Genomic DNA, 13,736 nt, shown 5'->3' on the forward strand with positions numbered 1-13,736 from the left:
GTCTTTTTGAATTATGGTTTTCTTAGGGTATATGCCTAGTGGTGGGATTGTTGGGTCATATGGTAGTTCTATCTTTAATTTTTTAAGGAATCTCCATACTCTTTTCCATAGTGGCTGTATCAAGTTACATTCCCACCAACAGTGCAGGAGGGTTCCCTTTTTTCCACACTCTCTCCGGCATTTATTGTTCCTAGATTTTTTGATGATGGCCATTCTGACTGGTGTGAAGTGATACCTCATTGTGGTTTTGATCTGCAATTCTCTAACGATTAGTAGTGTTGAACATCATTTCACATGTTTGTTGGCCAGATGTAGAGAACGGACTAGAGAACACAGAGTGGATATGGAGGCTGGGACATAGTGAAAGAGTAGCATTGATATATATATACACTACCAAATGTAAAATAGATAGCTAGTGGGAAGCTGCTGCATACACAGGGAATAAGCTTAGTCCCTTGTGACTGCCTAGAGGGATGGGATAGGGAGGATGGGAGGGAGGAGATATGGTGATATATGTATACATATAGCTGATTGACTTTGCTGTACAACAGAAACTAACACAACACTGCAAAGCTATTATATTCCAATAAAGATGTGTTAAAAAAAGTGAAAGGATAAAAAGTTACACAATGTTAACACTAGACGAAAGATAGCTGAAGTGACTATTTTAATATTAAGTACTTTAAATACTTTTAGAGGAAATAATTTTACCAAGGGAATAAAGAAGGTGAATTTCACAATAATGGGGACTAAACTAAGTAAGAGAAGATAACATTCTACATGATGATGGCTCGCATAAGAGAAATTTAGAATGCATGGAGTAAAAACATATAAATCTGCAATAAAAATAGACAAATCCAAAAATACAAGTGAAAATTTTAATTTCCTCTTTCTGTAATTGATAGAACAAGTACAAACAAAATCAGCAAGAATGTAGTAAACTTGTGAAATAATACAAACCACTCCAGCCCTGGAGAAAGCTCTAAATGAGTACTAAAGCTTATTCCACTTGAATCTTTACTATTTCTGATCCCCTTTTTTATTAAAGTAGTAAATAATGCATTTACCAGACTAGTTGCTGCATACTAGGTACCTGGGACTTTATTAATCTGTTCTAACATAGATACAATCACAGGCACAGCAGTTGCAACTGTGGCTGCTGCTTGAACTTTTGGTAGCCACAGTCATTCTCTAGGGTCCATCTTTTTTTTCTGCAGGGGCCAGGCTGGAGAATTAAACTGAAATAGCATAGGGACGACCATCACTTTTAGGTACTTTAGATCTTCAGTGCAGCTCTGAGAATGTCTCAACCAGGCTATGGGAGAATCCCCAAGCAAAGTCTGACCATTAAAAAAGTTCCATTTTTGGCAAGAAGGACCTAACTTAAGTTCCTCTACTGTGTTCAGTCTTGTCTGGGAACAGCCAAGGGAAGCATGATCTTGGTGTGAATGTCATAGCACATCCCAGGATGCAGCAGCCAGCTGTCATCAACAGGGCTACACAAATCAGCTTCCCTTGAGGGCACATTATAGGGGCACACATCCAAGGCCACCACACTAATTATGAAGAAACATCAGACAATCCCAAATTGAGGGACATTTTTCAAATACCTGCCATATCTCTTATAAAATATAAAGATCAAAGTAATATGAGGAAATGTCTCATATCAAAATGAAAACATAGAACAATCAAATAAAATGTCTGCTCTCAGATTTTTTCCCAAACCTAGAAAGATTTGCTATAAATGATGTTATAAAAACCCTTAACAAAATTTGAATGTGTGCTGTGGATTAAATTTCAACATAATTTACCTGATTTTGTTGTATGTTATTGTTATGTAGGTAAATGTCTTTATTCTTAGAAATATACACTAACATATGTAAAAGTAAACAGTCACAATGTTTCTAACTTACTTTAAAATTGCTTAGAAAAAATAGTATGTAAATATACACACATACAAATGGAAAGAGAGAAAACTGAAAATACAAATGGGGCAAAATATAACTTATTGGTGAATCTGTGTAAATAATATGCAGAACTTGTTTTAGTTTTACAACTACTCTAAAAACATGAACTTATATCAATAAAATCTTAATCTAAATTTTGGTATTGTTATTCACCAGGTAGTAAATTAATTAAATTTATTTTCAGGATTCTGTGGTATGTGTGGAATTCCAGCTTTTAAATTTGTGTTATTAATTCTTTCTTCACTCTAAGCAAATATTTATTTTGTAGTTAATTTTTTTAAGAACTTTTATTGAGATACAGTTAACAGACAATAAACAGCATATATTTAGAGTGTACAATTTGGTATCCCAATCTCCCAATTCATTCTCCCCCAACCCTCCCCACTTTCTCCGCTTGGTGTCCATGTGTTTGTTCTCTACACCTGTGTCTCTATTTCTGCCTTGCATTTCCTCTTGCATAAGTTGTTAGCATTTGCCTTATGTATTGAGGTGCTCCTATATTGGGTGCATATATATTTATATCTGTTATCTCCTCTTCTTGAATGGATCCCTTGATCTTTGTGTAATGTCCTTTCTTGTCTCTTGTAACATTTTTTATTTTAAAGTCTATTTTATCTGACATGAATATTGCTACTCCAGCTTTCTTTTGATTTCCATTTGTATGGAATATCTTTTTCCAGCCCCTTGCTTTCAGTCTGTCTGTGTCCCTAGGTCTGAAGTGGGTCTCTTGGAGACAGCATATATATGGGTCTTGTTTTTGTATCCATTCAGCCAGTCTGTGTCTTTTAGTTGGTGCATTTAGTCCATTTACATTCAAGGTAATTATTGATATGTATGTTCCTGTTACCATTTTCTTAATTGTTTTGCATTTGTTTCTGTAGGTCCTTTTCTTCTCTTATGTTTCCCACTTAGAGAAGTTCCTTTAGCATTTGTTGGTTTGGTGGTGCTGAATTCTCTTAGCTGTTGCTTGTCTGGAAAGCTTTTGATTTCTCCCTCAAATCTGAATGAGATGCTTGCTGGGTAGAGTATTCTTGGTTGTAGGTTCTACCCTTTCATCACTTGAAATATATCATGCCACTCCTTTCTGGCTTGCAGAGTTTCTGCTGAGAGATCAGCTGTTACCCTTATGGGAGTTCCCCTGTATGTTATTTGTCATTTTTCCCTTGTTGCTTTTCATAACATTTCTCTGTCTTTAATTTTTGTCAATTTGACTACTATATGTATTGGCATGTTTCTCCTTGGGTTTCTCCTGCCTGGGACTCTCTGCGCTTCCTGGACTTGGGTAGCTATTTCCTTTCCCATGTTAGGGAAGTTTTCAACTACAATCTCTTGCAATATTTTCTTGGGTCCTTTCTTTCTCTCTTCCCCTTCTGGGACCCCTATAATGTGAATGTTGGCGCATTTAACATTGTCCCAGAGGTATCTTAGGCTGTCTTCAGTTCTTCTCATTCTTTTTTCCTTATTCTTTTCTGCATCAGTGATGATCACCATTCTGTCTTCCAGGTCACTTATTTGCCCTTCTGCCTCAGTTAATCTGCTATTAGTTCCTTCTAGTGTATTTTTCATTTCTGTTATTGTGTTGCATATCTCTGTTGGTTTGCTCTTTAATTCTTCTAGGTCTTTGGTAAACTTTTCGATCTTTGCATACAGTCTTTTTTCAAAGTCCTAGATCATCTTCACTATCATTATTCTGAATTCTTTTTCTGGAAGGGTGCCTATCTCCTCTTCATTTAGTTGTTTTTCTGGGATTTTATCCTGTTCCTTCATCTGGTACAAAGTCCTCTGCTTTTTCATTTTCTGTATCTTTCTGTGGCTGTGGTTTTCAGTTCCACAAGACGAAATACTGCTCATACTGCTTTCTGCCCTCTTGTGGAGGAAGCTATCTATTTTGTAGTTAATTTTTAAGTGGATTCTTAAATTTGCATGTGCTTCAGAATATAGAAAAGCTGAATGCACACTTGGCCACATACATAGAGAAGTAGAGAAAAACTGACCTACGTGAAGAGAAAATTGTGCCAGTTCTCTCTCTCTCTCTTTCTCTCTCTCAGGCATAGAGGAAATAAGAGACCATGTAGCTTAAGGGCAGAAAATAATTACATATGGAATTCAGATTTCTGTATTGGGAAGTCCAGTTTCACTTTCTCCCTGGCTTCTATGATAAGCCTATGTACTGCCTACTAAATCACATACTTTTGGCTCAGGTTGGTTTAAGGGAGATTATGCTTCCTAAAACCAGAAGAAGCCCTCTTGATTTCCAGTCTCAAGACTCTACATTTGTATAGAATACATTTCCTTTATATCTTTAATGAATTTGCTTGACTTTCTTTTCTTTATTATGTAAAGCCTTTATTTGAAGTAATGCATTACTACCAGGTTACCTCACTTTCCAGAGTTAGAGTAACATTATGATCTAAAAAATCATCGATAACATCTTGACAATGCAGGAGTACATTAAGTCCTACATATACATTTTTAAATTTTTTTAGTGATAATATCTCCTTGTTTTAGGTGTAAAATTAAAACAAACAAACAAACAAAAACACTATATGTGTAGCATACTTGGCTGATGTACCCTGTCTAAGTTCTGAGCACACCCTCTCCTCAAAAGTGTCATGTTCAATGTCAATTTAAATTTGAAGAGAGGGTTTCCCTGGTGGCCCAGTAGTTAAGAATTCACCTGCAATGCAGGGGACATGGGTTCGATCCCTGGTCCAGGAGGATTCCATATGCTACAGAGCAACTAAGCCCGTGTGCCACAACTATGAGCCTGTGCTCTAGAGCCTATGAGCCACAACTATTGACACCATGTGTCACAACTACTGAAGCCTACACGCTCTGCAGCAAGAGAAGCCATTGCAATGAGAAGCCCATGCACTGAAGTGGCCCCTGCTCACCACAGCTAGAGAAAGCCTGCATGCAGCGCAAAGACCCAATGCAGTCAATAAATAAATAAATAATAAATAATAAATAAACTTATTAAAAAATAAATATGAAGAGAGTATGATGGTAAAAGTTTTAAAACAAATAAGCATGTATCAAATCAAGTATTTGAGACAATTTATATCAAATGTTTATACTTTGGGTAGAGAGAAAAATTGCAAGTTTAAGGTACTATTTTTGTAGGATAAATTGGGAGATTGGGGCTGACATATATATGCCAATATGTATAAAGTAGATAACTAATAGAAAATTTAATTAAAAAGTAGGAACAAGAGAAAATTAGACAAATTTAATTTTTTTTTTTGTTTCATATTTCTTTCCTCAAACCAGCTTTTTTTCCTTATTGTCTCCAAGGTAAGGATGGATTCAGTTAACAGTTTGGTGTAAACTCAACCTTGAACTAGAGCTCAGGAGACTCATTCATTAACTTTTGTAAAAATTGTAAGGATTTCAGTCACCTAGATTTCTGTACCACATTTATTTCCCCTAGAGGCATGGTCTATCAGTATCTTTTAAATCCCCAATAATTATTCATTTATAAGACAAAACAGCCTTAAAACTGCCCTTGTAAAGGTTTACTACATGATATTAAAGCATATTTCACTACAGGAATTTCTGTTCCCAAAAGATCTCACATTCACACACAGGGTCATGATGTGCTGTTTTATAACAAGAACACTTGATGTTTGTGTAAAGAAAGTTCACGAAAAGCAACCTCCACTTAAATGTTAAGTTAAATCACAACTACACCTAACCTTACATGGCAAAAGGGACTTTGCAGCTGTGATTAAGTTAAGGATCTTGATAAGGGGAGATTATCCCAGATTTTCTTCGAAGGACCCCAATATAGTAACAAGAATACTTAGAAGGAGGAGGCAGGGAATTCCATCAGAGATTTGATGATATTATGTTGCTGGCTTTGAAGAAGGGGCCATGAGCCAAGGGATGCAGACGACCTCTAGAAGGTGGAAAAGGCAAGGCAATGGATTCTTCCTCAGAGCCTCCTGAAGAAGCCAGCTTTGCCAATAGCCAATGAGATTGATTTTGGACTTTTCAGCTTCAGAGTGTTGAAAATAAACTTGTGTTACTTTAAAAGAAAAAAAGGTACTATTTTTTCTCTATAAGACATGTTTTTACTTACTTTTTATATGCTGATATGTTTTCACTTATAATCAATTTTCCCTTTTAAAAATCAAAAAACCTATACTTAGTTAATGCAATCGAAATATTGTTAAATGTACAAAAAGGATCATGCTGAAAGAATATTGTAAAAATCCACCAATTTAAAGAATAAAAGAAGAGAAAGAGCTTGTATTATATTCTTCATAGTTAGTGACATTGGCACAATTCTAGTGTTATAAAGATAAGCAAAGGACCCTCATATCTACACACCCTCTGACCATAGTTCTTGAATAAAAACTAGCACACTGGATGGCAATCAAAATTACTAGTAATATTCATATCTAATTATCTAAGCAAGTTCCAGAAGATGGATATTCTAACAGGGAAAAAGATGCATGGAGATAAAATGCAGGCAAATGTCAAGGGCAGTAATTTAGAAGGAGAGAGTAAACTGGTTCCTTCACTGGGCAGCTCTGAAGATCCTCTGGTGCAAATCCATTCTCTCCTATTACTTGCTTTATGGGAGGTTTTGGCACTTATGACTGCTTTTTACCTCTTGGAAAATATAACAAATTTGTCAAAACATATCTTCCCATACTGATTCCTATTACCATCCAACATAAGGTTTTGCATAATTTCTCACATTTAATATCCTGGTATTGGCACAGTGGCTTCCTTGAAAAGCTTGGGAAGTTCATAGTCACAAAAGAACCCTTTGCTATTGAGGTCAACTTCTGCAAATGACTATTTGAGTTCATCGAATCTGAGTGAGAGGCATCTTGCCCATTTTAAGAAGATCTATGATATCAAAATGCCACTAAAGATGGACAGATCTGTAGATTATTTGGGTAAAAACAACTTTCAGAACTGCTCAGGATGTAAGGTCGCAGGGTACCAGTTCTGGCCCAACAGCCTCTGACCAGTGCACCAAGACATCTTCTGCTGCTCAAAATCTCTGCAGCTGTCTTGATTTTCTTTTTTGTAACAGGATGAATGGCTTATTTTGAAAATTCATGGTCTGTACTTCTTACCACTTCTCATAAATTTTTCTTCATTTTTTGTGCCTTTCCAAATTCTCATTGTTACTCTTAAATTCTTGACATTTAAATTCTATTAGACTATAATGTGTAGGTTATCTCTGCTAGAATATGTCATTTTTGCTTTGTTTCACTGCACTTTGCTCTTATCATGGTCACTGTTATTAAATAGAAATACCACCTTTTTGTATCTTCATTGAAAATATCAAAGATATATTTCCTTAAATTATTTTAATGCCCTGAACTATATTATTACTAAGGAACACAGATTTATGAGTGCATGAAACATTGGGATTTCTCTTTGTCAGCCTCTAAATGAATATAAACACAAGTTTGTGTGTAAAGCCAGATTAATAAGGAAAAATATGGCATGCTACTTTCAGCATATCTGAGAACTGATAGAGTTTACTTTTCATATCTCACTGGAAGATGACTGATAATAATCAATGTAAAGTTGAATTACTAGCATCTGCTGGGCCTGCACCCAAATTAACCCTCATTTTTTAAGAGGTAACCCATAAAACATCTCAGCAAGTTAATGAAACACTCTAAGCATAGGCTTAATGGAAACCAGCCCAGATCATAATGAAATATATGACACTAATACCCTAAGCTTTATTTCTGCTATTCATTGGTTTTAAGATCATGAAAAAGAGAAGTAAATTTTCAGGGTAAGATTTTTTCACTGGATGAAAATTCTGCCTCTGCTTCCTGCCTTATAGATTTCTGTTTTTATTCATCTGTAGATCCTCTCACTTATTCAAGCTGCCTATATCCTTGTGTGGCTGTAGGAGTAGCTTGTAGCAGAGGTGGTAGTGATAGAAGTAAAGCTGGTGAGTCAGTCACAGCCCAACAATAAACAAAGACACACAAAAAAGTGAGTCAGAAAAGAATTTATTGAAGTTGCTATTAACTGAATTGTAGGAAGGTTAAGGAACCAAAAATGGATGTTAAAAAAAAGCAGTGAATGTTGGGTATCCAGAGACCAATATCATAAAAACTTCATCGCTCCCTTGTCCTTAAGGGAGAATAGGAGAAAAAAAGTGTTCCTGAGGTGAACCATAAGAGATGTAGCTGTAGCAGATGGTCTGCCTGGGGAAGTGCTTAAGGGACATGTCAGAGCCACAATGTCAAAGGAGGCTGAGAGGTAGAGGAAAAAATAACCCAAACTTTTTCTTCTCATACACAGTAATCTCCTGCCAGTGAGCTCAATCTGACTGAATGCTAGAAGACAAAGGATCCAGGGTCATACTGTAGATGAACTTTAGACCTTTCGAGAACAGAACAGTGTGGAAAGGGCAGAGCAGATCCAGAGAGGCAAATGGAGCAAGACATAGATCTTTCTGTATATTTCTCTCTCTCTTTCTCTCTCTCTCATCTATTCATCTACTTATCTACAACTTTTGTGTCCCAGTCTGGTCATCTAGCCATATTCTCCCCAGATCCCGATCATAGTCTAGTTGGACTTTGCTCATCTAAATTACTTTCTACTCCTGCATCTGCATTCATGTCATTGGAATGATGTTTATTCAGCCAGATTGACTTTGCTTTCAATGAACAAGCAATATATGTAATTCACATCCCATTCACTTTTATTTCTTTTTTGCATATGTGTATGAGTGTGTATACACTTATTAGGTTTATTTTTATTTTAGGGGAAAGATTAAAATCATAATTATGCTCTTTTTTAATTCCATTTGATTGGTTCATTAGAAAGTGCTTCCTTTTTTCATAAGTATTTAGGCTTTTCAATATTTTGGAGCTACTGTGAAGGTTTTTATATATTTTTTCTTTAAGATGCTTTCACAGGCTTCCTAGGTGGCACAGTGGTTGAGAATCCGCCTGCCAATGCAGGGAACACAGGTTCGATCCCTGCTCCAGGAAGATCCTACATGCCATGGAACAACTAAGCCCGTGTGCCACAACTACTGAGCATGCGCTTTAGAGCCCGTGAGCCACAACTACTGAGCCCATGTGCTGCAAATACTGAAGCCCATGCACCTAGAGCCCATGCTCTGCAACAAGAGAAGCCACAGCAATGAGGAGCCTGCACATCACAACTAAGAGTAGCCCCAGCTCATCGCAACTAAAAAAAAGAATGCCCACGCACAGCAAAAAAGACTCAACACAGCCAACAAAATAAACATAAATAAATAAATAAATTTATTTAAAAATATGCTTTCACAATTGTTTACATGAAAATGTGAAAAAGGTATCTCAAAGGCACTTACTTTCCCCATAACCTTTGAAAGTCTAATATCCACTCTAGAAGAAGCTAAAGTATCTATACATCATGGAGAAGGTCTCTGGTGTCTTCCTTTCTTTTCTGAACTCAAACCAAACACCTTTTGGAAGCCTGACCTAAGTTCTTTAGTTCTAAGTGCATACACCATAGGGTTGAGGGAAGGGGGGATGATGTTGTGCAGGACATTGAGTAGAACTGGAATCAAAGTAACTTTAGTCTCTGCCAGGTGAGTTACTGAAATCACTACAACAACTGTATAGAAGAAGAGGATAAGGATGAGATGGGAGCTACAAGTGCTCAGAGCCTTGAATGCAGCTTCAGCTGAGTTCAGTCTAAGTACAGAGTGCAGAATCAAAGTGTATGACAATATTATAAGACTTAGATCACTCCCCATTCCAAGCCATGACAGAACCAGTTGGCATATGCTGTTGGGCCTCCTGTCATCACAAGCAAGGCTAGTGACCCCAAGGTTAGAGCATAGGCAATGCTCAATCTCATTCCTGGAGCAATAATTACGCTGGGCTGCAAGCACAGGTACTGGAATGACAAGCAAGCCATTCCGAAGCACCATGAACAAGGTAACTTTGAAGATTAAGACATTGGTGACAATTGATGGGTAGCGAAGAGGGTGACAAATAGCTACATATCTATCAAAAGCCATGCAGAGGAAGATACCAGATTCCATGCCAACAAAGCAGTGAATGGCATAAATCTGAGCAAAACACTCAGGGAGGCTAATGACCTTGGCATCAAACCAGAAAATGGCCAGGATCTTGGGCATGATGGTGGTGGCCAGGCCCATGTCCACCACAGAGAGGATGCCTAAGAAGTGGTACATGGGCTGGTGAAGAGCAGGGTCCTGGCAGATGGTGATGAGAATTAGGATATTAGCACCAATTGCTGAGAGGTAGAGTAATGCCAGTGGTAAAGAAAGCCAGTGTTGCCAGCTGTGAATTCCTGGGAATCCCATCAAGATGAACTCAGAGACCTGGAATTTGGAGCTATTGGAGACTTTAGGAGGTGCAGACATATTTTCCTAAGATAAAAACAAAGATTTTTTTTTAAAAGTTGCTTTCTCTGAGCATAATTATATTAAACATTATTTTTAAATCTGTCTGGATAGTATAGTTTGTAGTTTGCTGTAGTTAAATAATTCTGTAGTCCATCTCATAGTAACATAAGATAAATTACAATGAAATTTTAGGGCTTTAGAAGTGGAAGGTAAATATAAAAGTAGCAATTATCAATATTGATCAGGGAAAATTCTGCATGAATCTCAAATTTCTATGTGTTTTGTCCTTAGTGATGTTAGGTTGGAATAAAATGATTCTAGAGTTTTTTTTTTTTGTTTCATTTGTTTTTTTAAACATCTCATATTCTTTTCAGAAATTCCGTGAAATCAAGTGGATGTGTTTTGTTTTCTTCATATTTGTATCAATTTTCTTGATTTAGGTTACTATTATGTAACATTAAGTGGATCTTGCAAATGCAGACTTATTTCCTTTATGTATAATTTTGGGACATTAGTTTTGTTTTATTACTATACCATCTGAACTTGTAACAGATGTTCATTAATATTTTATATAGCATTCCAAAAATTTGGTATTACAGACTTTTAAAGATTTGCAGATATAAAGCATGTTGCAGATTGGAAGAGGAAAACTTTCTTTGATATTCAACTTTGTATGGACTTCTGAGGAGGTCACAGAAGAATAGTTTAAAAGAAAGTTAAATGGTCATTATTGAATTTATTGATATAAGGAGTCATATACTGGAAACAACCTTAGCAAATTATTATTTTTTAGTTGAATCTTAAAGAAGTTACGAAGATATATAAAACAGAATTTAGGTACATGTAACAAGCTGCTTTTGATTTTACTTAATGAACAAGAATTATCCATCCATCATAACGAAGAAACAGCTATTGTGTGCTCAGAATCATGTTTAAAAAGACACTCATTGGCTTTTCTCAGACTTTATTGTTTTTCATGTGCTTTTTATTCTATACAGGGGCCCATCCAGATGAGCTTGAAATTTACTAACCAGCCTTTCCTTTCCACAAACAATTGCTTCCTTACCATGTTGTTGATTTCTTTCCTTTGTTCACTCATGCACACCTTCTCTTCAGTACTAGTGCTTCTGTAATGTCACCTGGTCACACATGTCTCCCCCATGCTTCTCTCTTTTCATCAGCAATCTGATATTTCTAAAACTGATATTCTCTTGTTTAAAGCAATTCATGCTCTCACACTTTCTTTCAAATATAATTCAAATTCCTTTATGATGCAGAAGGCACTCTCTGGTATGAACAAATCCACTGAGTATCATCTCTTGGTTTTACCTCATTGTATCTTGGACTTCGGATACACAAAATATTTGCTTTTTACTAAAATTATTGATGTGGCAAAGCATTTAATTATTAATATTTTTGTCATGTGGAATGCTATTGCAGGTACATGAGCAGGAAAACAAAGAGACTGGAAAATTATCTTTTAAAACGTAACACATGAAAGTTTTGAAATAAGATTTAAAGTAGATTATTAATAATTTAGTTAATTACCTATAGGTTTATTCTTGACAAGATTACTTTTAAATACAGAAAAAATTCTAAAAGAAATTAAAATTCTCCTTCTGGTATCACCAAAAAAGATTCATACTAAAAGCTAGATGCATTGTTTTCAGATATTTTTTTTGCTGCTTTCATGTTTGAATAGGCATGCACTGCCTAATCATGATGTAGATCATCTTTTTCAAATGGTGGATATAATTTGATGAACAGTAAAATCATCTAAATGTGTTCCTAGCAAATTTTAATGAATAACAGACAAGTAGGTTTAGAGATGAAGCTAGTTTGACTTTGGGCTTTTAGATGAGAGTTCTGAAGGATCCCAGCACAATATCTCCATCATGAGAGTTTGGAAGTGTTTAACCCATTTGGCTGTACAAAGCCTGGTATTTTTGTCGAATACTCATTTATTATTATGCATTGTTGTATCAAATAGACAACCTTCTCAATTGGATTTTTTTCCTATTTTCTTTAAATGTTTTCTCTTGATTGAGAAGTAGTTCTGAGCTCACAGAAAGAAAATAATTTAAATTTTTTTTCAGTAATTTAAGGTTAGCAGGACTTGGAATATGATTTTGCTATGTAAAACAGTTAATATATGAATCCTGAAGATAATCTGGCAGCAGTTTATGGAAGAGGTAGTTTCTAGAGCACTATACAAATGTTATACTTTCTAATTCTAGCCCTAATCCCCTTGAAAAGACTCTCCAGGCCTCTATTTCCTCCTAGGGTAGAGGTGGGATCACTCTCCTTTTTACAGTGTTGCCAAAAACTGCACAAGGAAAAGTTAATGATTAGCCGTTGAATGTTCCGGTATTTAACTAATGTGACTATGTCAAGGCTTTAGTACTTACTGTGGTTATTACCTGAGACAGTCTAACTTCCAGAAAGAGGAGAGGTCTCCTACCAGGAAAAAAACAAAACTACTTTAAAAAGGAGATTTCACATGAGATGAAGCAATGTTCTCAGATGACACAGCACAGAAATTATGTGTTTCTAGAATTTATGAAAAGTAGTAGCAGCTCAGTGATCTAAGGATAATAGTCCTCCCTTGGAGAATTGAGGAGAGAATGGCCCATAGAGAAAGATGAATTCCTCGGATGTTAAATCCCAAAAGGTTGGAAAGGAGATTAACTCAGAGAAATGTTTCCAGTAATGTAATCTGAGAATTTGCATAAACGAACAAACAAACAAATGAAAAACTTCATTAATGAAACCAGGATGATCCTATAATGGTGGTTAATTTTATTAAACTGTCTGAATTGTTGAGTACAAAAATTCATGTGATTCTAAATTCTGAGATTAGGATGTTGCACTTAAAAAAATACTCTTAAAGGAGAAAGTATTCATTCTTTCCAAAATATATACTGAATTGCTATATTATTTAAAATACTTGGATGATAAAAGCTCTCCAGAAAATGGGCCTAGAAGGAAATTACCTCAACATAATAAAAACCATATATGAAAAACGAAAAGCCAACATCATTCTCAATGGGGAAAAACTGAAAGAATTCCCTCTAAGAACAGGAGCAAGAGAAAGGTGTCCACTCTCACCATCATTATTCAACATGGTTTTGGAAGTTTTAGCCACAGCAATCAGAGAAGAAAAAGAAATTAAAGGAATCCAAATTGGAAAAGAACAAGTAAAATTGTCACTCTTTGCAGATGACATGATATTATATATAGAAAACCCTAAAGACTCTACCAGAAAACTGCTAGCACTCATTGATGAGTTTAGTAAAGTAGCAGGATACAAAATTAATGCACAGAAATCTCTTGCATTCCTATACACTAACAACGGAAGAACAGAAAGAGAAATTAAGGAAACTCTCCCATTCACCATTGCACCAAAAAGAATA

The 13,736-nt window shown here is 35.8% G+C and overlaps 1 protein-coding gene across 1 annotated transcript; it reads right to left on the reverse strand.

Annotated features, from left to right (window-relative positions):
- Nucleotides 1-9,357: 9,357 nt before the first annotated feature.
- Nucleotides 9,358-10,341, reverse strand: LOC130860800 (olfactory receptor 56B1). The gene has a single exon (XM_057749371.1). It carries the CDS (start codon nucleotides 10,339-10,341, stop codon nucleotides 9,358-9,360), a length of 984 nt encoding a protein of 327 aa, XP_057605354.1.
- Between the last annotated feature and the right edge of the window lie 3,395 nt (nucleotides 10,342-13,736).

This window comes from Hippopotamus amphibius, chromosome 9, assembly GCF_030028045.1.
Source record: "Hippopotamus amphibius kiboko isolate mHipAmp2 chromosome 9, mHipAmp2.hap2, whole genome shotgun sequence".
NCBI lineage: Eukaryota > Metazoa > Chordata > Mammalia > Artiodactyla > Hippopotamidae > Hippopotamus > Hippopotamus amphibius.

Excerpts from the sequence above, each read along its gene's own strand:
- LOC130860800 (XM_057749371.1), bottom strand. The coding sequence starts at position 10,341 with ATGTCTGCACCTCCTAAAGTCTCCAATAGCTCCAAATTCCAGGTCTCT.